Source organism: Mobula birostris, chromosome 14 (genome assembly GCF_030028105.1).
Source record: "Mobula birostris isolate sMobBir1 chromosome 14, sMobBir1.hap1, whole genome shotgun sequence".
Taxonomy (NCBI): Eukaryota; Metazoa; Chordata; class Chondrichthyes; order Myliobatiformes; family Myliobatidae; genus Mobula; species Mobula birostris.
This window is the reverse complement of record NC_092383.1, coordinates 40,332,848-40,358,390: the sequence shown is the minus strand read 5'-3', so window position 1 is coordinate 40,358,390 and position 25,543 is coordinate 40,332,848. Positions and strand designations below refer to the sequence as shown.

The window sequence follows — 25,543 nt, the reverse complement described above, 5'->3', positions numbered from 1 at the left end:
TGAAGATAAGCTAGTCAATAATATAAATGAAGATATGAAAAGTTCTTTTCAGATCCATAAAGAGTAAAAGAGGCGAAAATGGATGTTGGACCACTAGAAAATGATGCTGGAGAAATAGTAATAGGGGGCAAAGAAATGCAGAGGAACTTTGCATCAGTCTTCACTGTGGGAGACACTAGCAGTATGTCAGAAATTCAAGAGTGTCAGGGGACAGAAGTGAGTATAGTTGCTATTAGTAAAGATACAGTGCTTGGAAGATGAAGGACTGAAAGTAGGTAAGTCACCTGGACCAGATGGACTACGGTCCAGGGTACTGAAGGGGGTAGCTGAAAAGATTGTGAAGGTATTAGTAAAGATCTTTCATGAATCACTAGATTATGGTATGGTTCCAGGGGACCTGAAAATTGCAAATGTCATTCCACTCGTTAAGAAGGAAGGGAGGCAAAAGAAAGGAGATTATAGGGCAGCTAGCCTGACTTCAATGGTTGGGAAGATGTTCGAGTCCATTATTAAGGCTGTGGCTTTGGGATACTTCAAGGTGCATGATACAGTAGGCCAAAGTCAGGATGGTTTCTTTAAGGGGAAATCTTGCCTGAGTGATCTGTTGGAATTCCTTGAGGAAATAACACAGGATAGACAAAGGAGAGTCAGTGGACATTGTTTACTTAGATTTTCAAAAGGCATGTGACAAGATGACGTACATGGGCTCTTATCTTGCTTAACAAGATAAACATAGATGGGAGATTGGCTGACTGGCAGGATGTAAAGAGTGGGAAAAAAACGGGCCTACTCTGGTTGGCTGTCGGCAACAAAATGTGCTCCACAGGGGTCAGTATAGGGATTGCATCTTTTCACATTATATGTCAACAATTTGGATCCTGGAATTGATGACTTTGGGCCAAGTTTGTGGATAATACAGTGATAGGTAGTGCGGCAAGTAGTGTTGAGGAAGCAGAGAGTCGGCATAAGGACTTCAACAGATTGGGAGAATAAGCAAAGAAATGCAATTTGGTAGAATGAATAAAAGGCATAGACTATTTTCTAAGAGGGGAGAAAATTCAAAAATCAGAGGTGCAAAGGGACTTGGCATTCCTTCTGCAGGATTCCCTAAAGGTTAACTTGCAGTTTGAGTCGGAGGTAAGGAAGGCAAGTGTAGCGTTAGCATTAATTTCAAAAGGACTAGAATATAAGAGCAAGGATGTGATGCTGAGGCTTTATATTGTGACAACACACATCAAAGTTGCTGGTGAACGCAGCAGGCCAGGCAGCATCCGTAGGAAGAAGTGCAGTCGACGTTTCAGGCCGAGACCCTTCGTCAGGACTAACTGAAGGAAGAGTGAGTAAGGGATTTGAAAGTTGGAGGGGAAGGGGGAGATCCAAAATGATAGGAGAAGACAGGAGGGGGAGGGATAGAGCCAAGAGCTGGACAGGTGATAGACAAAAGGGGATACGAGAGGATCATGGGACAGGAGGTCCGGGAAGAAAGACAAGGGGGGGGGACCCAGAGGATGGGCAAGAGGTATATTCAGAGGGACAGAGGGAGAAAAAGGAGAGTGAGAGAAAGAATGTGTGTATAAAAATGAGTAACAGATGGGGTACGAGGGGGAGGTGGGGCCTTAGCAGAAGTTAGAGAAGTCGATGTTCATGCCATCAGGTTGGAGGCTACCCAGACGGAATATAAGGTGTTGTTCCTCCAACCTGAGTGTGGCTTCATCCTTACAGTAGAGGAGGCCGTGGATGGGCATGTCAGAATGGGAATGGGATGTGGAATTAAAATGTGTGGCCACTGGGAGATCCTGCTTTCTCTGGCAGACAGAGCGTAGATGTTCAGCAAAGCGGTCTCCCAGTCTGCGTCGGGTCTCGCCAATATATAAAAGGAGACATCGGGAGCACCAGACGCAGTATATCACCCCAGTCGACTCACAGGTGAAGTGTTTCCTCACCTGGAAGGACTGTTTGGGGCCCTGAATGGTGGTGAGGGAGGAAGTGTAAGGGCATGTGTAGCACTTGTTCCGCTTACACGGATAAGTGCCAGGAGGGAGATCAGTGGGGAGGGATGGGGGGGACGAATGGACAAGGGAGTTGTGTAGGGAGCGATCCCTGCGGAATGCAGAGAGAGGGGGGGAGGGAAAGATGTGCTTAGTTGTGGGATCCCGTTGGAGGTGGCGGAAGTTACGGAGAATAATATGTTGGCCCCGGAGGCTGGTGGGGTGGTAGGTGAGGACCAGGGGAACCCTATTCCTAGTGGGGTGGCGAGAGGATGGAGTGAGAGCAGATGTACGTGAAATGGGGGAGATGCGTTTAAGAGCAGAGTTGATAGTGGAGGAAGGGAAGCCCCTTTCTCTAAAAAAGGAAGACATCTCCCTCGTCCTAGAATGAAAAGCCTCATCCTGAGAGCAGATGCGGCGGAGACGGAGGAATCGCGCGAAGGGGATGGCGTTTTTGCAAGAGACAGGGTGAGAAGAGGAATAGTCCAGATAGCTGTGAGAGTCTTTATATTGTGAGCAGTTTTTGGCCCCGTATCTAAGAAAAGATGTGCTGGCATTGGAGAGGGTCCAGAGCAGGTTTGTGAGTATGATTCCTTCCTCCAAGAGTTAAGGTATGAGGAGCTTTTGATGGCTCTAGGCCAATATGCACTGGAGTGTAGGAATATGAGGGGAGATCTCATTGAAATCTATCAAATACTGAAAGGCCTAGGTAGAATGGATGTGGAGAGGATGCTTCCTGTAGTGGATGCACCGCCACTCCATCCGCCACAACAGACAGGATCTCCTGGTTGCCACCCACTTCAACTCTGCTTCACATTCCCATTCAGATATGTCCATACATGGCCTCCTCTACTGCCAGGATGAGGCTAAACTCAGGTTGGAGGAGCAACAGCTCATATACCGTCTAGGTAGTCTCCAGCCCCTTGGTATGAACATTAAATTCTCCAACTTCCGATAATTCCCTCCCCCTCCCTTCCCTATCCCTATTTCACTCTGCACCCTCCCCCAGCTGCCTACTACCTCCCTCATGGTTCCACCTCCTTCTACTACCCATTGTGCTTTCCCCTATTCCTTCTTCACTTTTCCTGCCTATCCCCCCCTTGCTTCCCCTCCCCCACCCCTTTATCTTTCCCCGTACTGGTTTTTCACCTGGAACCTACCAACCTTCTCCTTCCCACCCTGCCCCCACCTTCTTTATAGGGCCTCTGCCCCTTCCCTCTACAGTCCTGACAAAGGGTTCCGGCCCAAAACGTTGACTGATCATTTCCACGGATGCTGCCCGACCTGCTGAGTTCCTCCAGCGTGTTGTGAGTCAAGGACCAGAAGGCCAGCCTCAGAATAGGGGGATGTCCATCTAGGGCACAGATAAGAAGGAATTTCTTTAGCCAGAAGGTGATGAATCTGTGGAATTCATTACCAAGGATAGTTGTGGAGGCTAATTCATTGAGTATATTTAAAGTGGAGGTTTAAATATACCTCCAACCTTCTATAGAAGTGTGGTGGAAAGTGTACTGACGGGCTGCATTACGGCCAGGAATGGGAACACCAATGCCTTTGAGCGGAAAATCCTACATAAGGGAATGGATTCAGCACAGTACATCAAAGGTAAAATCATCCCAACCATTGAGCACATCTACGTGAAACTTTCTGGAGAAAAGCAACATCCATCATCAAAGATCCTCACCACCCAGGCCATGCTCTTTTCTTGTTGCTGCCATCAAGTAGAAGGTACAGGCGTCTCAGGACTTGCACCAAAAGGTTCAACAACAGTTACTAACCCTCAACCATGAGGCTCTTGAACCAAAAGGGATAGCTACACTAATTTAAGGACTCTTTTATCTTGTTATTTCATGCTATTTATTTATATCTGAATTTGCACAATTTGTTTACAGCTTACAGTTTACAGTTTACTGGTTGATGTTTATAGTTTACAGATCATGCTTACAGTTACCCTTCTATAGATTTGCTACGTATGCCCGCAGAAATAGAAAAGAATCTCAGGGTTGAATGTGGTGACACATATGTGCTCTGATAATGAATTTTACTTTGGACTTTAATAGATTTTTAGTTGTCAGGGTGTAAAAAATTATAGGCTGAAGGCAGGAGAACAGGGTTCAAAGAGATAATAAATCAGCCATGATGGAATGGTGGAGCAGAATCGATGGGCCAAGTGGCCTAATTCTGCTCCTATGTCCAATGGTCTTTCTACATATAGAAAATGATTGAAAACCAACGATCACAGATGCAACTTGTATTTATTCAGCACCAACCCTCACAATAAGATTATTATCTAAATGTACACTATCAGCTGTCAGGAAATTGTAGCAAATAAAAAAACTCAACCTCTCATGTTTGTTGGACTCTGAAACCATTTCAGATAAACTCCTGGCACATTTATATCTTTCTGGATGAGCTTGTGTCCCTTGCAACACTGGGTGTTGCAGAGGGAACAGGCTATCCCAGACTGTAAGCTGGTAGCTGTGCACCAGTTACCCACAGGAGTCATGAGCAGCTGTGTATCTCCAGTCTCACAAAAGAAGCCTCGTCTGGATTTTCTAGAGCAGATTGGACTCTGGGCTTTACAATAACTCAAAGGTCCCTTCACAATAGGAATAAATAGACTGTGTTGTGTCAAATTAATATCTGAAATTAATATTTTTATTTCACATGTATATTCATATACCACAAAATGCTGGAGGAACTCAGCAGGTCAGGCAGCATCTGTTTTCACTGGATAAACAGTCAATGTGTTGCGCTGCAATTGGAACGTTGACTATTTATTCATTTCCGAAGATGCCGCCTGGCCTGCTGAGTTCCTTCAGCATTTTGTGAGTGTTGTTCTGGATCTCCAGCATCTGCAGAACCTCGCGTGTTTATGTATCAGACTTGCCTTTATATCAACTACAGAATCCCACTTTCCCTCCAGTTTATAGCTGCTTCAACCCGACCACTGGGTAGGGCCAGCTGCAGGAATGGATTCCTCTTCCTTCTTGCAAGACGAACAGACCATTTCTGGATGATTTGTAATGCTCTGAGGCAGTATAGAAATAACAAACTCTGCCACAAAGAGACAAAGTGATTAACAGAAGTGTATTTGGGTCTGCAAGGTTTCAGCAATGAGGCCTGACCTGACCTTTTCAATAGATGGTAGATTTTCTTGAAAGTATTGAAGTATTTAATCAGTTCTCTCCAAAAATGCATTTTTATTCTTAAAACTTGAAACTTAAATTTACTTTGAATTCCAAAAAATTGCTAAATTTCTCCCAACTGAGAACATTGAACAGAAGAGCAGAAAAACAGACCCCTTAATCCACGATGTCTGTACTCAATATGGTGGCAAATTAAACTAATCTCTTCGGTTTTCAGATGATTCCTATTTCTCTATTCCACAACAGAGAGTTGTGGGTGCCTGTCTAAAAGCCTCTTTAATGTTACTATCATATATGTTTCCCCTTCCAGGCACCCACTACTCTCCGTGTAAAAGACCGCTAGGCACATCTCCTTTAAACCTTCCCTCTCTCACCTTAAATCTATCCCTTCTAGCATATGACTTTGCTATCCTGAAGCAAAGATTCTGACTGTCAGCCCTCTCTATGCTTCTCAAAATTTTACAAGTATCTATTCGGATCTCTCCTTGGCCTCTGATATTCCAGAGAAAACAATGCAATTTTCTCCAAGCTCTCCTCATAGTATAAACACTCTAATTGAGGCAACATCCCAGTAAACTTCTTCAGTCTCCACATCCCTCCTGTAGCAGGAGTGACCAGAACTGCACAAAACACTCTAAATGCAGCCTGAGCAGTTTATACAGATGACTCTTACAGTCAATGCCCCAACCAATGAAGACAAGGGACATAACCAATGAAGACAAGCTCTTACAGCCAATGTCCCAGCCAATGAAGACAAGCAAGCTATTGGCCTTCTTTACCACTGTACTTGTGTTGCTGTTTGCAGGAAGTGATGGACTTGTCATGAAGAAGTTGTTGTAGTGCTAATCAACATTATGGATGGAAACAGCCAATTGCTATTTCAGTTTGAGACCCTTCATTTAGATTCCCTCTTTAGATGCTGTCCGCCTGGCTAGTTCCTCCAGCATTTTGTGTAATGCTCCAGATTCCAGTATTTGAAGTCGCTTGTGTCACTAAATGTACCTTCATCTTTAAGATCTGTGCAGTGTATTGAGGATCCATTGGTACAAAACACAGGGGTAACACTGATAAATTTAAAACCGCACTTCCAAATGTTACCTGATGTTGTAACTGTTCTAAAAACTAGAAAATGACTAAAGAGAACAAGTGATGTTCCGCTACCATTGAAAGAGCATTCATAGAAAAACGGCATCCGAACTAATATTGCCGACTGCTGGCTCATCTCAGCACTGGAGTGGCTATTTGTTGAACTATCACTCTCTCTCAATGTGTGTAAGGAACATAGTTCAATCAACCAATGATACAGGAAATCTATATACCTACATGAGCTATAATTCCTCGTATAACCCTCCCTACATGAGTTGTGTTGTCTCCACTAACTCATAAGCCACCAGCAGGGGATTCTCCATTGGTTGCTTCTGATGTGGAAGGATGGATTTCAGCTGGTTTTCCTTGATCTTGGTCAATGGAATTCTTGGTCAGGAATGCTTCGGAAAATTGTGCGTAAGAAGTGCAGAAATAAGTTAGAAGTAACACGCTGAACTGGCAGTGGGTGTGGAGATGTGCTTGTCACTTCACCTCATGCAGCTCTGACTGAATTACGCAGATGAAGCAGTGTTCCAGAGCTTGATAAACTCACTCTGAGTCATCCTTAATGAAGGTACGAATGGGCTCACTCCTTGCAAGGATAGTAAGTGTTATGTTTTGGGCAACTAGATGGTGGAGGTGACCTCAAAGTTCAAAGTAAATTTATTATCATATACACCATATACAGCCCTGAGATTCATTTTCTTGCAGGCATACTCAATAAATGCATAACAAAATAATAACCATAACATAATCAATGAACTTGGGCTTTCAACCAGTGTGCTAAAGACAACAAACTGTGCAAATGCAGAAAGGAAGAAATAATAATAAATAAATAAGCAATAAATTTTGAAAACATTGGATGAAGAGTCCTGAAAGTGAGTCCATAGGTTGTAGGAACATTTCAATCATGAGGCAAGTGAAGTTATCCCCTTTTGTTCAAGAGCCTGATGGTTGAGGGGTAATAACTGTTCCTGAACCTGCTGGCGTGAGTCCTGAGGCTCCTGTACCTTCTTCCTGATGGCAGCAGTGAGAAGGCATGTACTGGGTGGAGAAGGCTTTACCCATAATTGACCAGGATGTATATTTTGTAGGATTTTCCATTCAAGGGCGTTGGTGTTTCCATACCAGGCTGGGATGCAGCCAGTTAATATACTCTCCACCACACACCTATAGAAGTTTGTCAAAGTTTTAAATGTCATGCTGAATCTTTGCTATCTTGTAAGGAGGTAGAGGCACTTACATGCTGGGTCCAGCACGGGTCCTCCAGAACAGTAACACAGAGGAATTTAAAGTTCCTGATCCTCTCCACCTCTGATCCCCCGATGAGGACTCTGGCTTCCTTCTCCTGAAGTCAGTAATCGGTTCCTCGGTCTTGCTGAGACTGAGTAAGAGGTTGTTGTTGTGGCACCACTCAGACAGGTTTTCAATCTCTCTCCTAGATGCTGATTCATCACCACATTTGATTGTGCATAATTCAGTTTTAATTTAAAAAATCAGCTGAAAAGATAAACTGTGGACTTGTTGCAAGTTCACTGCATCCATGAAGTGCCAACTGGACCACAGGCAACACTCATTAGACTGGTTTTGTCTTTACTCTGAGCTGATGCTGACTGAGGTTGGAATGAAGCTTCGAATGGGTCACTTTCACCAAAACGTTTCATCCATTCAGGGACTTTCCTGTGGGATCCCAACCGTTGCCACTGCTGCCAACAAGCTATGTAGCTCAGGTAGATCTCATCTTACACCCTCCACCATCTCCAGCCTGGCTCTCACTAATCAGTGTCCCGGCCAGTCACCAGGTCAAAGTAAAACATGAGAGCAAGCCCAACTTCAACACTCCTCCAATGGCCAATCACAACTCTCCTCCCATGAACCAACCTGACTCTCAGGGTCTAAACTCACCCCAACCGCTTTCTCTCGGCATCAATTTTCTGCTCCCTGGTCCCAGATCTTTGATCTATCTGTTTTCCCTTGAACACACAAAATGTGCGTGACCTGCTCTAAAGTCCACGTTGCCTGGAGCACTTGGGCTTCATAATTTTTCACCCTGCACCAGCCAATTAACACCCCTCCCCACGTACCATAACATCTCTAGGCCTGCGATATGTGTTTCATATTATTCCAGATTGTTTAATGTCACAAGTGTAAAGGAGAATGAAATAATCGTTACTCTGAAAAAACACAATAAGATAAAGGACACAATATTAAAAGAAAATACAATAAATATAAATACTTAAGACAGGTTATATACATAGACTGATTGTATGTACATGAAGAGAAGCTAAGCACAGGAGTGTCTGTACATAAGGTGACTGACAGGAAATGATGAGGTAATGGTGGTAGGGGTTTGTGGAGGGGTGAATGAGTGAGTGGAGTTGATCAGCCTTTCTGCTTGAGGAAAGCAACTGTTTTTTGAATCTGGTAGTCCTGGTGTGGATGCTACATAGCCTCCTCCCTGATAGGAGTGGGAACAAACAGTCCATGAGCAGGGTGGGTGGGATCCTTCATGATGTTACCGGTCCTTTCCTGGCACCTTTCTGTATGTGTGTCCCTGATGGCAGACTGGATAGTGCCAGAGATGGCTTGGACAGTTTTAACTATTTGTTGTAGAGCTTTCCTGTCTGCCGCAGTGCAGTTTCTCTACTGTGCAATGTTGCAGATTGTGAGGGTGCTTTCTACTGTGCGTCTGTAGAATGATCTGAATATAGATGTCCATGGCCCAGCTCTCTTCAGCCTCCTCAGAAAGCAGAGGTGCTGGTGAGCTTTCCTGACTGTGTAGGATGTGTTCTGGGACCATGAGAGGTTGTGTGAGATGTGCGGTCCCAGGAGTTGGAAACTGCTCGTAGTTTTCACTAGTGTGCCAATAATGAAAAGGGGGGGAGGTGTGAGTCATGAAAATTTTCCTGAAGTCCTTTGTCTTGCTGACATTGAGGAAGCAGTTATTTCCCTGGCATCAGGCCTCGAGCTCTTCCACCTCCTCTCTACAGGCACCTCATTGTTGTTGGTGATTAGCCCTGGCACTGTTGTGTTTTCAGTGAATCTGATGATGTGATTACATGGTTACTTGGCCATAGAGTCATGTGTGAACAGAGTGCCTAGCAATGGGCTCAGCACATGGCCCTGGGGGGCACCTGTGTTGAGGATGATGAGAAGGAAGGAGCAGTGGTGCATTCTGACTATCTGAAGTCTGTTGGCTAGAAAGTCCAACACCCACTTGCACAGCGGTGTACTTAGACCGAGGAGTAGGAGCTTGTTCACAAAGGTTCATGGTTCAATAGCGTCAACAAAATGTCAAACTGAAATCAAGAAACGGCTTTCCGATGTAAGTGTTCTTGTTTTCTATGTGTGTCAGAGCCAGGTGCATCTGTCATAGAATGTTTCTGTCAGTAAGTATATTGGTGAATGTCTAGTGTGACAGGGATAGAGTTTTTGATGTGTGCCATCACCCTCTTCAAAGCACTTCATGATGATTGGTGTCAGTGCTACTGGGTGGTAGTCGTTTCGTTCTGAAGGTGTAAAGTTGTTTGGTACAGGGATGGTGGTGGCTGATTTTGAAGCATGTTGGGACAGCTACCTGAATGAGTGGTATATGTTTTTATACCACTATATAGTGTAAATATTTTATATATTTTTTTTGTTTTTGTTTTTTTTTTGTGTTTTTTTTTGTGTTTCGGGCAGAAATGTTGCAAGATGTTCTTTTTAAAAGCTGTTAAAGGTCAGAAATGAATTTTTAGACATATAATTGTGTAACTAGGTCAGTGGGACAATCTGTACTTTGAAACAGTATGTGACCAGGGAGGCATTGATTATGGCCATGCACTCAAAGGGACATAAGTGCATTTCCACAGTGTCTGAACATAGACATCATTGATCTATCTGGACTGGAATCCTCAGGTTAAATCGGCAGGCTTGCTGCTGCTTCTCCACTGCAGGAAAGTGATAGTTTTCTCTGTAAGGCTGACCATCTACTTTGTATTTTGTTTCCCTATCTTGTTTTGTTTCCTCTCCAGTAAGCCTTTAGTTCAGTCAGCAATGATTAGTATTGTACTCCAGAATAACCAGTCACTCAGTTCTCTCAGAATCCCTCAGGCTCCAGTGTCCTCCCTGTCTATTGCCGACCCTCTTCCAACCTGATCTACGCCTAGCTCTCCTTATAATTCCTTCCTCACAGTCCACTTCTGTCCTCTGACTCCTGTTGTACCCTGAACCCCTCAATCAATTCTCCACTTGCCTATTTGATTTCATCTATTGCTAATATTATTTCTCTCTTCATTATTTTCCACCTAGCTTTGCATTCTCTTGTTGTCTGGCCATTAATTCGACCCTACCCCAATCTATCACCCTCCTCCCTAACCATTCTTCTCAATGTTCCTTTGTTGTTTTAGCTTTGGCATATCTCACACTCTAACCTCTTTCCACATTATGGGGCTTCAGCACCAACCCACAATTTTAAAACATTAGTCAATCAAGAGATATAGTGGTACAGTAATCATAAAAAAATCTTAAGACACCAAATCAGACTCACTCCTCCCTCTATGCATATGTGATATCTTTTAATCCTCCAATTCTCCAAGCAATCTTGCAACTCCAAGCCCCTCTCCCCTCACTTCCTTTGCCTTGCTCCTACTGATTATCCAGGCTCTTGTTTTTTTTAATTCCTTTCTTAAATCAATCTTTTTTCTCCTTTACTAAGGTTCTCTTCTCAATATGCCTTGTATTTATCAGTGCACACAAGATCTCCTTTTGCTTTGTTTCAATGATGGGATGTCTTTTCAGAAGCTCTGTCACAACCAAAGACTTCGCCGTGGGGTCTGGGAGCTCTTGCAGGTGGTCTGCAGAACATGATGGGTAATCGTGCTCAAAAGCATGCACCTTCCAGCTAGTTGGTGTTTAATTGTGGTGGTATTCAGCTCCCTTTCTCTCATTTCAGTCTTGACCAAGTGCACAGCAACAGCAGCACTCCCTGCTTACAGTGGTATGCAAAAGTTTGGGCACCCCTGGTCAAAATTTCTGTTACTGTGAATAGTTAAGTGAGTAGAAGATGAACTGATCTCCAAAAGTCATAAAGTTAAAGATGATACATTCTTTTCAACATTTTAAGCAAGATTAGTGTATTATTTTTGTTTTGTACAATTTTAGAGTGAAAAAAAGGAAAGGAGCACCATGCAGAAGTTTGGGTACCCCAAGAGATTTGAGCTCTCAGATAACTTTTACCAAGGTCTCAGGCCTTAACAAGCTTGTTAGGGCTATGGCTTGTTCATAGTCATCATTAGGAAAGGCCAGATGATGCAAATTTCAAAGCTTTATAAATACCCTGACTCCTCAAACCTTGTCCCAACCATCAGCAGCCATGGGCTCCTCTAAGCAGCTGCCTAGCACTCTGAAGATTAAAATAAATGATGCCCACAAAGCAGGAGAAGGCTATAAGAAGATAGCAAACCATTTTCAGGTAGCCATTTCCTCAGTTCGTAACGTAATTAAGAAATGGCAGTTAACAGGAATGGTGGAGGTCAAGTTGAGGTCTGAAAGACCAAGAAAAATTTCTGAGAGAACTGCTCGTAGGATTGCTAGACAGGCAATTCAAAACCCCCATTTGACTGCAAAAGACCTTCTGGAAGATTTAGCAGACTCTGGAGTGGTGGTGCACTGTTCTACAGTGCAGCAACACCTGCACAAATATGACCTTCATGGAAGATGAAGAAAACCTTTCCTACGTCCTCACCACAAAATTCAGCATCAGAAGTTTGCAAAGGAACATCTAAACAAGCCTGATGCAGTTTGGAAACAGGTCCTGTGGATTGATAAAGTTAAAATAGAACTTTTTGGCCGCAATGAGCAAAGATATGTTTGGAGAAAAAAGGGTGCAGAATTTCATGAAAAGAATACCTCTCCAACTGTTAAGCATAGGGGTGGATCGATCATGCTTTGGGCTTGTGTTGCAGCCAGTGACATGGGGAACATTTCACTGGTAGAGGGAAGAATGAATTCAGTTAAATACCAGTAAATTCTGGAAGCAAACATCACACTGTCTGTAAAAAAGCCGAAGATGAATAGAGGATGGCTTCTACAACAGGATAATGATCCTAAACAGACCTCAAAATCCACAATGGACTACCTCAAGAGGTGCAAGCTGAAGGTTTTGCCATGGCCCTCACAGTCCCCCGACCTAAACGTCATCGAAAATCTGTGGATAGACCTCAAAAGGGCAGTGCATGCAAGACGGCCCAAGAATCTCACAGAACTAGAAGCCTTTTGCAAGGAAGAATGGGTGAAAATCCCCCAAACAAGAATTGAAAGACTCTTAGCTGGCTACAGAAAGTGTTTACAAGCTGTGATACTTGCCAAAGGAGGTGTTACTAAGTACTGCCATGCAGGGTGCCCAAACTTTTGCTTTGGGCCCTTTTCCTTTTTTTGTTATTTTGAAACTGTAAAAGATGGAAATAAAAAAGTAATCTTGCTTGAAATATTAAAGAAATGTGTCATCTTTAACTTTATGCCTTTTGGAAATCAGTTCATCTTTTACTCGCTTAGCTATTCACAGTAACAGAAATTTTGACCAGGGGTGCCCAAACTTTTGCATACCACTGTACCTTTGTCCTTGTTCCAGGAAAGAAAACTACTGTTTAGATTGATGCTATAAGGGAGCAGCATTTATTTAGTGTTAAGTTCCTGCTTCTGAGCTGCTGTCTTGGTGCTAGCTTTCAGTTTGAGAGTTTTAGTGTACAGCCCTGTTATCCTGACATTTATATTTTTTCCTTTAAATCTGCACAGTTGGTGACCTGTTCATCCGCTTCAGCATCTCTCCCTCTGCACTTGGGCACTCACCACACTTCCTTGTCACACTCCTACCGCCATTTTATTCCACTGAGGACACGAAGGTCATCCTTGTTGTTGACAGCAAACTACTTGGCTTTGGGGTGACTATAGCATGAGAGAAAATCCACTTCTACCTAAAATGGACATTTAGGTTGTGATTGAGCTAGTCCTCCTCAAATGAGGCTGATACCAAATTTAGATTTAAGATTTACATAAGTGACACTGTTGAACTGCCCATGTCAGACGGACACCCACCAGCCTAATACTGACATCCTGAAAGGCACATTAGAGAGATGAGCTGTCTGTCAAGTTCCTTCATGACACGCGTAGTATGAAATTTTATTTATTTTCAGCTTCAAGCGGTCTATCATAAACAAAAACATTCCTGAGGAAGCAACACTTCCAAAAAAATTTGTTGTACAGTGTTATTAATTTATAAAGCAAGATTTGAATCAATTATGAAGTTGTAATCTGATCAAAGATGTGTTTGCAGTGACAGTTTCTGACAGCATTCGGCTATATAATGAGGAATTAAATAACAACCCAATGAGGTGATTCCCCCCAAGGATTGTACTATTGGGAACTATTTTCTTTTGTGGCATTATGTCATTGTGGTTCTAGATATTCCTTGTTATTTTTGGAAAACATGGCAACATTTGTTCCCAATAAAGCGTTTGTTTATGTGCTTGGATTTCAGGCAGTGGAATTGCCTACAAATGATCAGTAAAGTAGATGATTCATAATGCACTTAGTCCAAGATCAAGTCATGGCATCATCAGAAATGATAAATACTATTTTTTATCAGAATGTCAGTCAGCAAACAATTCCCCATCCAACCACAGGAACCAATGGGAAGAGCTGTTACCCATTTAAGCTTGAAGACCTTGGTCTCAATACATCCCTTTCTTCGAATTCCTCATTTGCAGACCCAGTCAGTTTGGATTGGCAACAACATTTCCTCCGCAATTGCCATCAACACTTAGCCCCCTTCTCTAATTGCTTTTCACTTATGGCTGTGAGGCTAAGCACAGCTCCAATGGCATGTTCCAGTTTGTTGATGACAGCACTGTCATTGTCCGAATCAAAGGTGGTGACGAATCAGCATATAGGAGGGAGACTGAAAATCTGGCCGAGTGGTCTCACAACAACAACCTCTTACTCAATGTCATCAAGCCCAAGGAGCTGATTATTGACTTCAGGAGGAGGAAACCAGAATTCCATGAGTCAGTCCTCATCGGGGGTCAGAGGTGGAGAGGGTCAGGAACTTCGAATTCTTCAGTGTTGTCATTTCAGACTCGGACCTGTCCTGGGCTGAGCGTGTAAGCGCAATTATGAAGAAAGCATAGCAGCACCTCTACTTCCATACAAGTTTAGCAAGTTCGGCATGTCATCTAAAACTTTGACAAACTTCAATAGATGTATAGTGGAGAGCATATTGACTGGCTGCATCACAGCCTGGCATGGAAACACCAATGCCCTTGTACGGTAAATCCTACAAAATGTAATGGATATGGCCCAGTCCATCAAGGGGAAAGCAGGAAAGCAACACCCATCATCAAGGAACACACACAGCATGCAGGTACAGCAGACAGTGAAGAAAGCTAATGGCATGTTGGCCTTCATAACAAGGGGAGTTGAGTATAGGAGCAAAGAGGTCCTTCTGCAGTTGTACAAGGCCCTGGTGAGACCACACCTGGAGTATTGTGTGCAGTTTTGGTCTCCAAATTTGAGGAAGGACATTCTTGCTATTGAGGGAATGCAGCGTAGGTTCACGAGGTTAATTCCCGGGATGGCGGGACTGTCATATGTTGAAAGGTTGGAGCGACTGGGCTTGTATACACTGAAATTTAGAAGGATGAGAAGGGATCTGATTGAAACATATAAGATTATTAAGGAATTCGACATGCTAGAGGCAGGAAACATGTTCCCGATGTTGGGGGAGTCCAGAGCCAGAGGTCACAGTTTAGGAATAAGGGGTAGACCATTTAGAACGGAGTTGAGGAAAAACTTTTTCACCCAGAGAGTTGTGGATCTGTGGAATGCTCTGCCTCAGAAGGCAGTGGAGGCCAATTCTCTGGATGCTTTCAAGAAAGAGTTAGATAGAGCCCTGAAAGATAGTGGAGTGAAGGGATATGGGGAGAAGGCAGGAACGGGGTACTGATTGTGGATGATCAGCCGTGATCACAGTGAATGGCGGTGCTGGCTCAAAGGGCCGAATGGCCTACTCCTGCACCTATTAACTATTGTCTATTGTTTAAAATGCTGGAGAAATCAGTAAGCCAGGCAGCATCTATGAAAAAGAGTAAATAGTCAACGTTTCAGGTCAAGGGCCTTCAGCAGGACTGGTGAAAAAGATGAGAAATCGGAGCAAGGTGGGAGGAGGCGAGGAAGAAGTTCAAGATGGGAGATGATAGGTGAAACCAGGAGAGGGGAGGAAATGAAGTAAAGAGCTGGGAAGTTGATTAGTGAAAGAGAAAAGAGCTGGAGAGGGGGGAATATGATAGGAGAGGACAGAAGACCATGGAAGAAAGGGAAGGGGAGGAGTACCAGAGGGAGGTGATGGGCAGGTAAGGTGAGAGAGTGAAGCGGGAGTGGGGGAATGGTGAAGGTGGGCAATTACCAGAAATTTGAGAAATCGATGTTCGTGCCATCAGGTTGGAGTACAAATGCAGTATAAGGTGTTGCTTCTCCAAACTGAGTGTGGCCCCATCACGGCAGTAGAGGAGACCATGGACTGACACCATTTCTACCTGCTACCCAAGACACTGCAACCAAACTCACAGTTCCCTTCCTCCACCTTCCATTTATACCTCCTACCCAAGATCCACAAATCTGCCTTTCCAGGTAGACCCATTGTTTCTGCTTGTTCCTGCCCCAACAAACTTAAATCTGCATATCTCGACTCTGATTTATCCCCCCGGTTCAGTCCCTTCCTACCTACATCCGTGACATTTCACATGCTCTGTATCTTTTCAATGACTTCAAGTTCCCTGGCCCTGATCATCTCATTTTCACCAATAACGTCCAGTCCCAATACACCTGTATCCCCCATCAGGATGGCCTTAAAGCTCTCTGCTTCTTTCTAGACAACAGGCTGAACCTGTAACCTGTTCCCCTCTGCCACCACTCTCCTCCATCTGCTGGAACTGGTCCTCGCTCTCAACAATTTTTCCTTCAGCTCCTCCCACTTTCTTCAAACCGAAGTTGTAGCCATGGGCACTCGCATGAGTCCCAGCTACACCTGCCTTTTTGTTGGCTATATGGAAAGGTCTATGTTTCAAGCCTACACTGGCATCACTCTCCAACTTTTCCTACGCTACATCAACAACTGCATTGGTGCTGCTTCCTGCGCCCATGCTGAGCTCATTGACTTCATCAACTTTGCCTCCAATTTCCACCCTGCCCTCAAATTTACCTGGTCCATTTCCAACATCTTCCTCCCCTTTCTTGACCTGTCTGTCTCTATCTCTGGAGACAGTTTATCTACTGATATCTTTTATAACCCGACTAATTCCCACAGCTACTAGGACTATACCTCTTCTTGTCCTGTCACTTATAAAAATGCCATCCCCTCCTCTCAGTTCCTCTGTCTCCGCTGCATCTGCTCTCAGGATGAGGCTTTTCATTCCAGAACTAATCAGAAGTCCTCCTTCTTCAAAGTAAGGGGCTTTCATTCCTCCACCATCAATGCTGCCCTCACTCACATCTCTTCCATTCTGCTCTCCCAACAGGGACAGGGTTTCTGTTGTCCTCACCAACCATCCCACTAGCCTCCACATCCAGCACATAATTCTCCATAACTTCCGCTATCTCCAACAGGATCCCACCACCAAGCATATCTTTCCTCCTTCTCCACTTTCTGCCCTCCACAAGAATCACTCCCTATGTGACTCCTTTTGTCCATTCATCCCTCCCCACTGATCTCCCTCCTGGTACTTATTCTTGCAAGCAGAACAAGTGCCATACCTGCCCCTACACATCCTCCCTCACTACCATTCAGGGCCCCAAACAGTCCTTCCAGGTGAAGCAACATTTCACCTGTGAGTCTGTTGGGTTCATCTACTGTATCTGGTACTCCTGTATATTGGTGAGACCCGACATAGATCGGGACACTGCTTTGCTGAGCTCTCCAGGAAAAGCAGGGCCTCCCAGTGGCTACCCATTTCAATTCTACTTCCCATTCTCATTCTGACATGTCAGTCCATGGCTTCCTCTTCTGCAGTGAGGAGGCCACACTCAGGTTGGAGAAGCAACATCTTACATTTCATCAGGGTAGCCTCTGACCTGATGGCATAAACATCGATTTCTCGAACTTCCCATAATTACACCACCCCTTCACCATCCCCCATTGCCGTTTCCCTCTCTCACCTTATCTCCTTGCCTGCCCAACACGTTCCTCTGGTGCTCCTCCCCCTTCCCTTTCTTCCATGGTCTTCTACCCTTTCCTATCCCTATCAGATTCCCCCTTCTGCAGCCCTTTATCTCCTTCACCAATCAACTTCCCAGCCCTTTGCTTCACCCCTCCACCACACCCGGTTTCACCTACCACCTACTACCTTGTACTTCTTCCTTCCCAGCCCTACTACCTCATCCTGATCTCTCATCTTTTATCTCCAGTCCTGATGAAGAGTCTCGGCCTGAATCAGCAACTGTTTGCTCTTTTCCATAGATGCTGCCTGGTCTGTTGAGTTCTCCAGCATTTTGCTTGGATTTCGGGTATCTGCAGTGTTATGTACCCTGTAACTGGGTTGCCAAACAAGCAGAAATGGAACAGTCATTGGAGTCTGGATTACTAGGAACCACCATTCATTTTGATCTGAATTTGCATAGCTTTGAATGGTCGTGGTTACCTAAACAGTCAATGGAAGGACATGGCTTCCAGAGCAACCCCATCTACGTGAATAGCAATCACAGGCTCAGAATCAGATTTAATGTCATTAGCATAGGTCGTGAAATTTGTTGTTTTCCAGCAGCCGGACAGTGCAATATGCAATTAAAAAATTAAGCAGTTGGTGCAAAAAGATAGCAGAAAATAGTGGGGTAGTATACATTGGTTCATTGTCCATTCAGAAGTCTGACAGTGAAATGGAAGAAGCTGTCCTTAACACATTGAGTATGTCTTCAGGCTACTGTACAACCTCTTTGATGGCAGCAATAAGAAGACACGTCCTAGGGAATGTTGGTCCTTAATGATGGATGCCATCTTTTTAAGGCATCACCATCTTGATTATTATCTCTCTCATTAGGTTTGCTTGGTGTCACAGCAGATTTTCTTGTGTTTGATCTATCGTCAAGGTCCCACACAATCCAGGCCATGCTCTCCTTGCACTGTTGTCATCAGGAAGGTGGTACAGGAGCCTCAGGACCCACACCACCAGATCAGGAACAGTTATTACCCCTGAACCATCAGGCTCTTGAACCAGAGTTGATAACTTCACTTAACTTCAATCACCCCAACAATGAACTGTTCCCACAACCTATGGACTCACTTTCACTCCTCATCTAATGCTGTTGATATTTATTGTTTACTCATTTATTATTATAATTATTATTCAATTTTGCATTTGCACCATTTGTTATCTTTTGCATGTTGGTTGTTTGCCTGTCCTGTTGGCTGTGGTCTTTCTTTGATTCTATTATGCTTCTTCGACTTACTGCATATTCCCACAACAAAATCAACCTCAGAGTTGTACATGGTGACATATGTGTACTTTGATAATAAATTTGCTTGTGCTTTGTACTTTGATAGTGACAGCACGTGGAGGCTTCCCAGGGCATCATCATCACTCTGGCTGCTGGGTCCCTCATTTAGTGCAGGAGCAGGAAGGGCATTCAGTCAAGCTGACGATTGGAGAGGAAGGAAGGATGTGGTTGCCTTTGCAATTGTCCGTGTGGCCTGGGAGATAACTACTTATATTCAATAGCATTACCATCATTGAGACAACCCTCAGCTCCCTGGAGATTACCAGTGACCAGCACATCAATACTCAGACTATAAGAGCAGTTCAGAGGCTGGTGATTCTGTGAGGAGTGATTCCCCATCCACGTTTCCCTAATTGGAAAGATATCAGGAGTGGCATGGCAACATAGTGGTCAGCAGAACACTTTACAGTTTCCAACCAACCAGGTTCAATTCCTGCCGTTGTCTGTACGTTCTGCTCGTGACCACGTGGGTTTCCTCCGGGTGTTCTAGTTTCCCCCCACAGTCCAAAGGCATACCAGTTGGCAGGTTAGTAGATCACTGTAAATTGTTTCATGATTAGGCTAGATTTAAATCAGGGGATTGCTGGTGGTGCAGCTGGAAGAGCTGGAAGGGCCTACTCCACATTGTATCTCTATAATTAAGTAATATTGATGCTCCTTCATTGCGGTTGGATTAAATCCTGGAGTTTCCCACCCAATAACACCATGAGTTCCTTAATCAAATGAACTACAGCACCTCAAGAGCTACCCCAAGGGAGTAAAGAGTGGGCAATCTGTGTCCAACATTTATGAAAATGACAAGGTGCTTTGCCAAGGGTGTTATATTCAACTCTATTCTATTTCTCTGCCCATATGGGTAATCTTACATCATTCAGTACAGTTCTAGTCCCAATGGAATAGGCCAACACAATCCCCAACGGAATAGGCCAACACAATCCCCAACGGAATTTGCCAATACAATCCCCAACGGAATAAGCCAACACAATCCCCAACGGAATAGGCCAACACAATCCCCAACGGAATAGGCCAACACAATCCCCAACGGAATAGGCCAACACAATCCCCAACAGAGTAGGCCAACACAATCCCCAACAGAATAGGCCAACACAAACCCCAACGGAATAGGCCAACACAATCCCCAACGGAATAGGCCAACACAATCCCCAATGGAGTAGGCCAACACAATCCCCAATGGAGTAGGCCAACACAATCCCCAACGGAATAGGCCAACACAATCCCCAACGGAATAGGCCAACACAATCCCCAACGGAGTAGGCCAGCACAATCCCTAACGGAATAGGCCAGCACAATCCCCAACGGAATTGGCCAACACAATACCATCCTTTCCTCAGCACAGAACTCATCTCGACCGTCTTGAAGCATTTATACATCAAATGAATTGTTGCCTTGCTGAAGACAAAGACGGTGAATAATATATCAAGGCTGGTTCACCAAGTGGAAGCTGAATATTGGAACTCTTTACTTAGTTTCACCTCATCATGTGAGAAGAGCAGTCCAGTCTTGACTTGCTCTGATCTGTCATCCCTTGTGTACTGGATAACCTTGTTGGCAAGTGCAGGACTGAGTAACCAGGTTAGTATGTGTGGGCTTCATGAGGTTGCCACTAACATTTCCCTCACTAAACCAGCAAAGTTCAGAATTTTTCATGCTAAATCATCTTCACTGCCTGGTTCTTAATGTCATGAAATAGCTGATGATCAAGGACTTGATAGCTACTGAATATTATGTATTTAAGTGTACTCCTGTACCCCCTGCTCCTAATAGGGCTAATCATATTTCACTAGTGTTATTGGGCTGTTCCTCTAATACCCTTGTGTATCACAGACAGCACTTAATATTAAAGTACTGGGGAGCCCAGAAACACAACTTTAGCTGAATTATGGCTAGAGGAAATGTGGAAATCACATCCTCTGCTAGAGTTAAATATTTCTCATAAAGCACAATTGATTTGCATAATCCAGAAGTGGACATTACTGAGCAGGTTTAGAGAATAAAAACCTATTTTGTGTGGCTATACTGTGATATTGGACTCTCCTCCATATCCTCTATTCAACAACATGAGCTTAACTCTGATTAAAATGGTTGAACAAGTTCAGTCAGTGCATGGTGAACGATGGAATTGGCAAACAACACAGGCATGTAAATGTTTGAAGTACGAGATGCTGCAGCTGGGTTTGAGTGTATAACATCCAAGGTCATTTTTCCAAATTACGGTATCCTGGATTATTTGGCGTCTGGGTTAAGGACAGCATGTGGCAATAACACAAAGCACAGAACTAATAGTTTCCAGCAGCTCACAGCACTTGCTCACATTTCTGCAAACATTTGTCACTAAGTATCTCTGTACATTGGCTGTAAAGTTCACAGGGGTTGTGTGATGTTCATTCAGCAGAGTTTGACATCGAAGTTCAATATCATTGATACAATATGAGCCCACTGTGGCGAGCAGGAATAAATGTTGCAAGACACCTCAGAGTTGGTCCTGGTGTATGTAAGGCTATGAATGACTGATTGGGTACATGAGCAGTAATGCACACGTCAGTGTTCTGGCTGTGAAAGGCCATTTACAAGAATATTAACAGACATTAAGTGAAGCAGAAAAGACGGTATCTGAACAAGAATGTCTGTTGCCCGATGATAACCACACATCATGCCTTATTAGTCCCTGCAACAAAACTCATTCCTGGATAACTTCCCTAAACTCTGGAATTCACCTCCCCGAACATCTCCCGCTGCCACACATCCCTTTCCCCCTGCTTTAGGGCATTCCATAAAACCTACCACCTCAACCACGATTTTATTCCTTCAGCATTAATCAAAACCAGAAAATGCTATAAACACTCAGCAGGTCAGGCAGTATCTGCGGAGAGAGGAACAGGCCTGAGATGTTGACTCTGTTTCTTTTCTATGAACATTTCCTAATCTGCCGGGTATTTATAGCATTTTCTGTTTCAAGTCAGATTTTCAGCATCTTCAGTTGTTTGGTGTTTGCACAAAATTTCCTACTGCAGCTTAACGTCATGTCATTAAATGTGCAGGTTCAAAGTTGAAAGTAAATTTATTATCAAACTACATATATGTCACCATATACAACCCTGAGATTCATTCCCTTGTGGGCATTCACTGTAAATATAAAGAAACAAAAAATAATATTTTTTTAAATTTATTCATTTACAGGATGTGGGCGTCACCAGCTAAGCCAGCATGTATTACCCATCCCTAGTTGCCCTTGAGAAGGTGGTGCAGTCCCTGAGGTGCAGGTACACCCACAGTGCTGTTAGTATTAATAACTAATAAATATTGACAACATGAGATTAGGAGTCCTTGAAAGTGAGTCCATAGATTGTGGGAACAGTTCAGTGTTGGGGTGATTGAAGTTAAGTGAAGTTATCAACCCTGGTTCATGAACCTGATGGTTCAGGGGCATTAACTGTTCCTGAAATTGGTGATATAGGTCCTGAGGTTCTTGTACCTCCTCCCTGATGGCAGCAATGAGAGGAGAGTATGGTCTGGATGGTGGGGTTCCTTGATAATGGATGCTGCTTCCCTTCAATAGCGCTCCATGTGGATGTGCTCATTGTGGGGAAGGGCTTTATCCGTGATGAACTGGACCATATCAACTTCTCTTTGTAGACTTTTCCATTCAAGATCATTGATGTTTTCATAAAAGGCATTGATACAACCAGTCAATATACCCTTATCACATATCTATAAAAGTTTTTCAGAGTTTTAGATGTCATGCTGAATCTTCACAAACTTCTAAGAAAGCTGAGGCACTGCCTTTCCCCCTTTATGAAGGCACTTACGTGCTGGACCTCTGAAACGATAAAGCTGAGGAATTTAAAGTTGCTGACCCTCTCCACCTCTGATCCCCCAATGAGGATCTTCTGTAGTCAATAATTGTTTCCTTGGCCTTGCTGACATTGAGTGAGAGGTTGTTGCTGTGGCACTGCTCAGCCAGATTTTCAGTCTCCCTCCCATATGCTGATTTGTCACCATCTTTGATTTTGCCAACGACAGTCAAGTGCAAAGTGAGCGGAGCAGGGCACTTAGATCATATCCTTGTGGTGCTCCTGTGCTGATGGAGATTGTGGAAGAGATGTTGTTGCCAATTTGAACTGACTGGAGTCTGCAAGTGAGGAAGTCAAGGATCCAGTTGAATAAGAAGGTATTAAGGACTAAGCTTATTGATTAGTTTTGAGGGGATTATAGCATTAAATGCTGAGCTGTAATCAATGAAGAGCATCCTGATATATGCATCTTCACTGTGCAGATCTTGCTGGGTTGAGTGAAGAGCCAATGAAATGGCATCTGCTGTTGACCTGTTGGGATGGTAGTCAAATTGAAGTGGATCCAATCACTCTTCAGGCAGTAGTTGATGTTTCATCACCAACCTCTCAAAGTACTTCATCACTAGATGACATTCTTCTCAGGCACCAAGCCTGCTTGAAGTAGCTGGGTAGCTCAGACTGCTGAAGTGAGAAGTTAAAGATGTCAGTGAACACCCAAGCTGGTTGACCAACATGGGTCTTCAGTACTCGGTCAGGTACCCCATCTGGGCCAGATGCTTGCTGTGGTTTCACCGTCCTGAAGGATGCTCTCACACCAACCTCTGAGACTGAAATCGCAGGGTTGTCGGAGGCTGTGGGAGTTTGTGAAGGTTTTGACAGTCAAAGCGAGCATAGAAGGCAGTGAACTCATCTGAGTGAAACCAAGAGTACTGTGCAAAGTTTTAGGCTCATAGATATAGCTATGGTGCCTAAGACATTTGCACAGTACTGTAGTAATTTTATGTATTGCACTGTACTGCTGCCGCAAAAAAAAAACAAATTTCATGACATATGTGAGCAATAATAAAACCAATTCTGATATGGGTCTCTATTGTGGACTGAAAGTGGGAAGGGGGCAGGGAGAGGGGAAACATGGTTGGGAAAAAAGGAGGAGGGAGGGAGGAGGGAGAGGGGAGGGAGCAGGAAGCACCAGAGAGACTTCAATCAACAATTGCTTGGAATCTAATTACGAGGCCTGGTGTCTCAGAGCTGGGTGTAAGGTGGCTTTCTGGATGTCGTACCTCGACCTCTTGTACTTTCCTTGTTCGCCAGGCCTGAAGCCACCTCAGCGGACTGTGGATCTCTTGGTTCGTATGTTCAAGCATCATGGTCTGAAATATTCTGGTCCAATACAATCCTTTTGTTTATTTTATGTCACAATACATGACCTAGAGATGAACAGACTTCAACATACTTGAATAATTCTGTCAATATAATGTCAGAACAAATAAACAAACCTGACATGAACCCCCACTTTAGCAAAACACCTTGTGTGAATTTTCTGAATTTGGTAGAAGTTTGTCTTCAGCTAGAGCAACTTAACAACCTGAATGCAATCAGTGCTGTGTCTTTTCTCACCATCCTAGTGCTCTTCATCAAGCCTGAAGGCAGGTGATCCCCAGCACATGCAGTCAGTTCATTGTCAGCAGAAACCCTGCCAGAAGCTTCGTTGCTTACAATTTTAATCACACGTTACCCCAGAAACTGTATTAAACTTTTAAATCATACTCACATTGAATTTTTTTCCACAATATTTTGGAGGATAATTGGATCAACATTTTAGAAAGAGAACTCATTAATCCCACAAAAGCCTCATGTTGAACTGTCCAGTTAAATTTTCTCAGCCTAAACAATATTCACATGAAAATTAAAAGATAAAATCCTCTTTTTGATCGCTTATTTTTAACCAATAGCTTAAGATCACCCACAAACACAGCAGATGCTGGAGGTCTTCAGCAACACGCACGAAATGCTGGAGGAACTCAGCAAGTCACGCAGCATCAATGGAGAGGTGTAAACAGTCAAAGTTTTAGGCCAAGGCCTAGTGAGGAGTCTCAGCCCGAAACATACAATATTTACCCCTCTCAATAGATGCTGCCTGACTTCCTGTGTTTCCCCAGCATTTTGTGCATGCTGCTTAAGATCAGCCATGTCTGTTAACCTTTGAGACTATTCTATAATGATCCTAGTGTGCTTTTTGTACAACAGAAGATGCCTCTGTTCGTAGAAGACCAAGTACAGCCACCACCAAATTTTGCCTTTTCAAGGGGCAGTTATCGAACACAGAGACCTGCTGCATCACACCTAACCGGCCAGAGAGCCTGGACACCTGCGGCTTCAACACTTCACATCCTTTGGTGATGATCATCCATGGGTGGACGGTAACACTACTTCTTTCCTTCGTGGGTAGAGAAAAGGATGATGCGAAGTACAGGACTCACCTCCCCATGCATGCTGGAATGAAATGTGATTCTTTAGTCTCAATTTAGTAATTAATGCATCTAAAGTGGGAGAGTGTGCACAGAGAGAAGGGTAGCAGAGACAATAGTGGGAGAGTGTGAACAGTGTGCAAGACAGCAGAGACAATAGCTTGAGAGTGTGTGCAGTGTGCGAGGCAGCAGAGACAGTAGTGGGAGAGTGTGCAAGGCAGCAGAGACTATAGCAGGACAGTGTGCACCGTGTTCGAGGCAGCAGAGACAATAGTGGGAGAGAGTGCACAGTGTTCACGGCAGCAGAGACAATAGCAGGAGAGTGTGCTCCATGTGCACGGCAGCAGAGACTATAGCAGGACAGTGTGCACCGTGTTAAAGGCAGCAGAGACAATAGCAGGAGAGTGTGCATAGTGTGCACGGCAGCAGAGACAATAGCAGGAGAGGGTGCAAGGCAGCAGAGACAATAGCAGGAGAGTGTGCACCGTGTGCAAGGCAGCAGAGACAGTAGTGGGAGA

At 44.0% G+C, this 25,543-nt stretch overlaps 1 protein-coding gene across 1 annotated transcript in view; it reads left to right on the top strand.

Annotated features, from left to right (window-relative positions):
* Positions 1–25,543, top strand: part of lipca (lipase, hepatic a) — a 67,550-nt gene that overhangs the window by 23,101 nt on the left and 18,906 nt on the right. The window contains exon 2 of the mRNA XM_072278430.1: positions 24,805–24,977. Within this exon, the coding sequence (XP_072134531.1) occupies positions 24,805–24,977 (173 nt within the window). The remainder of the gene's footprint in view (positions 1–24,804; positions 24,978–25,543) is intronic.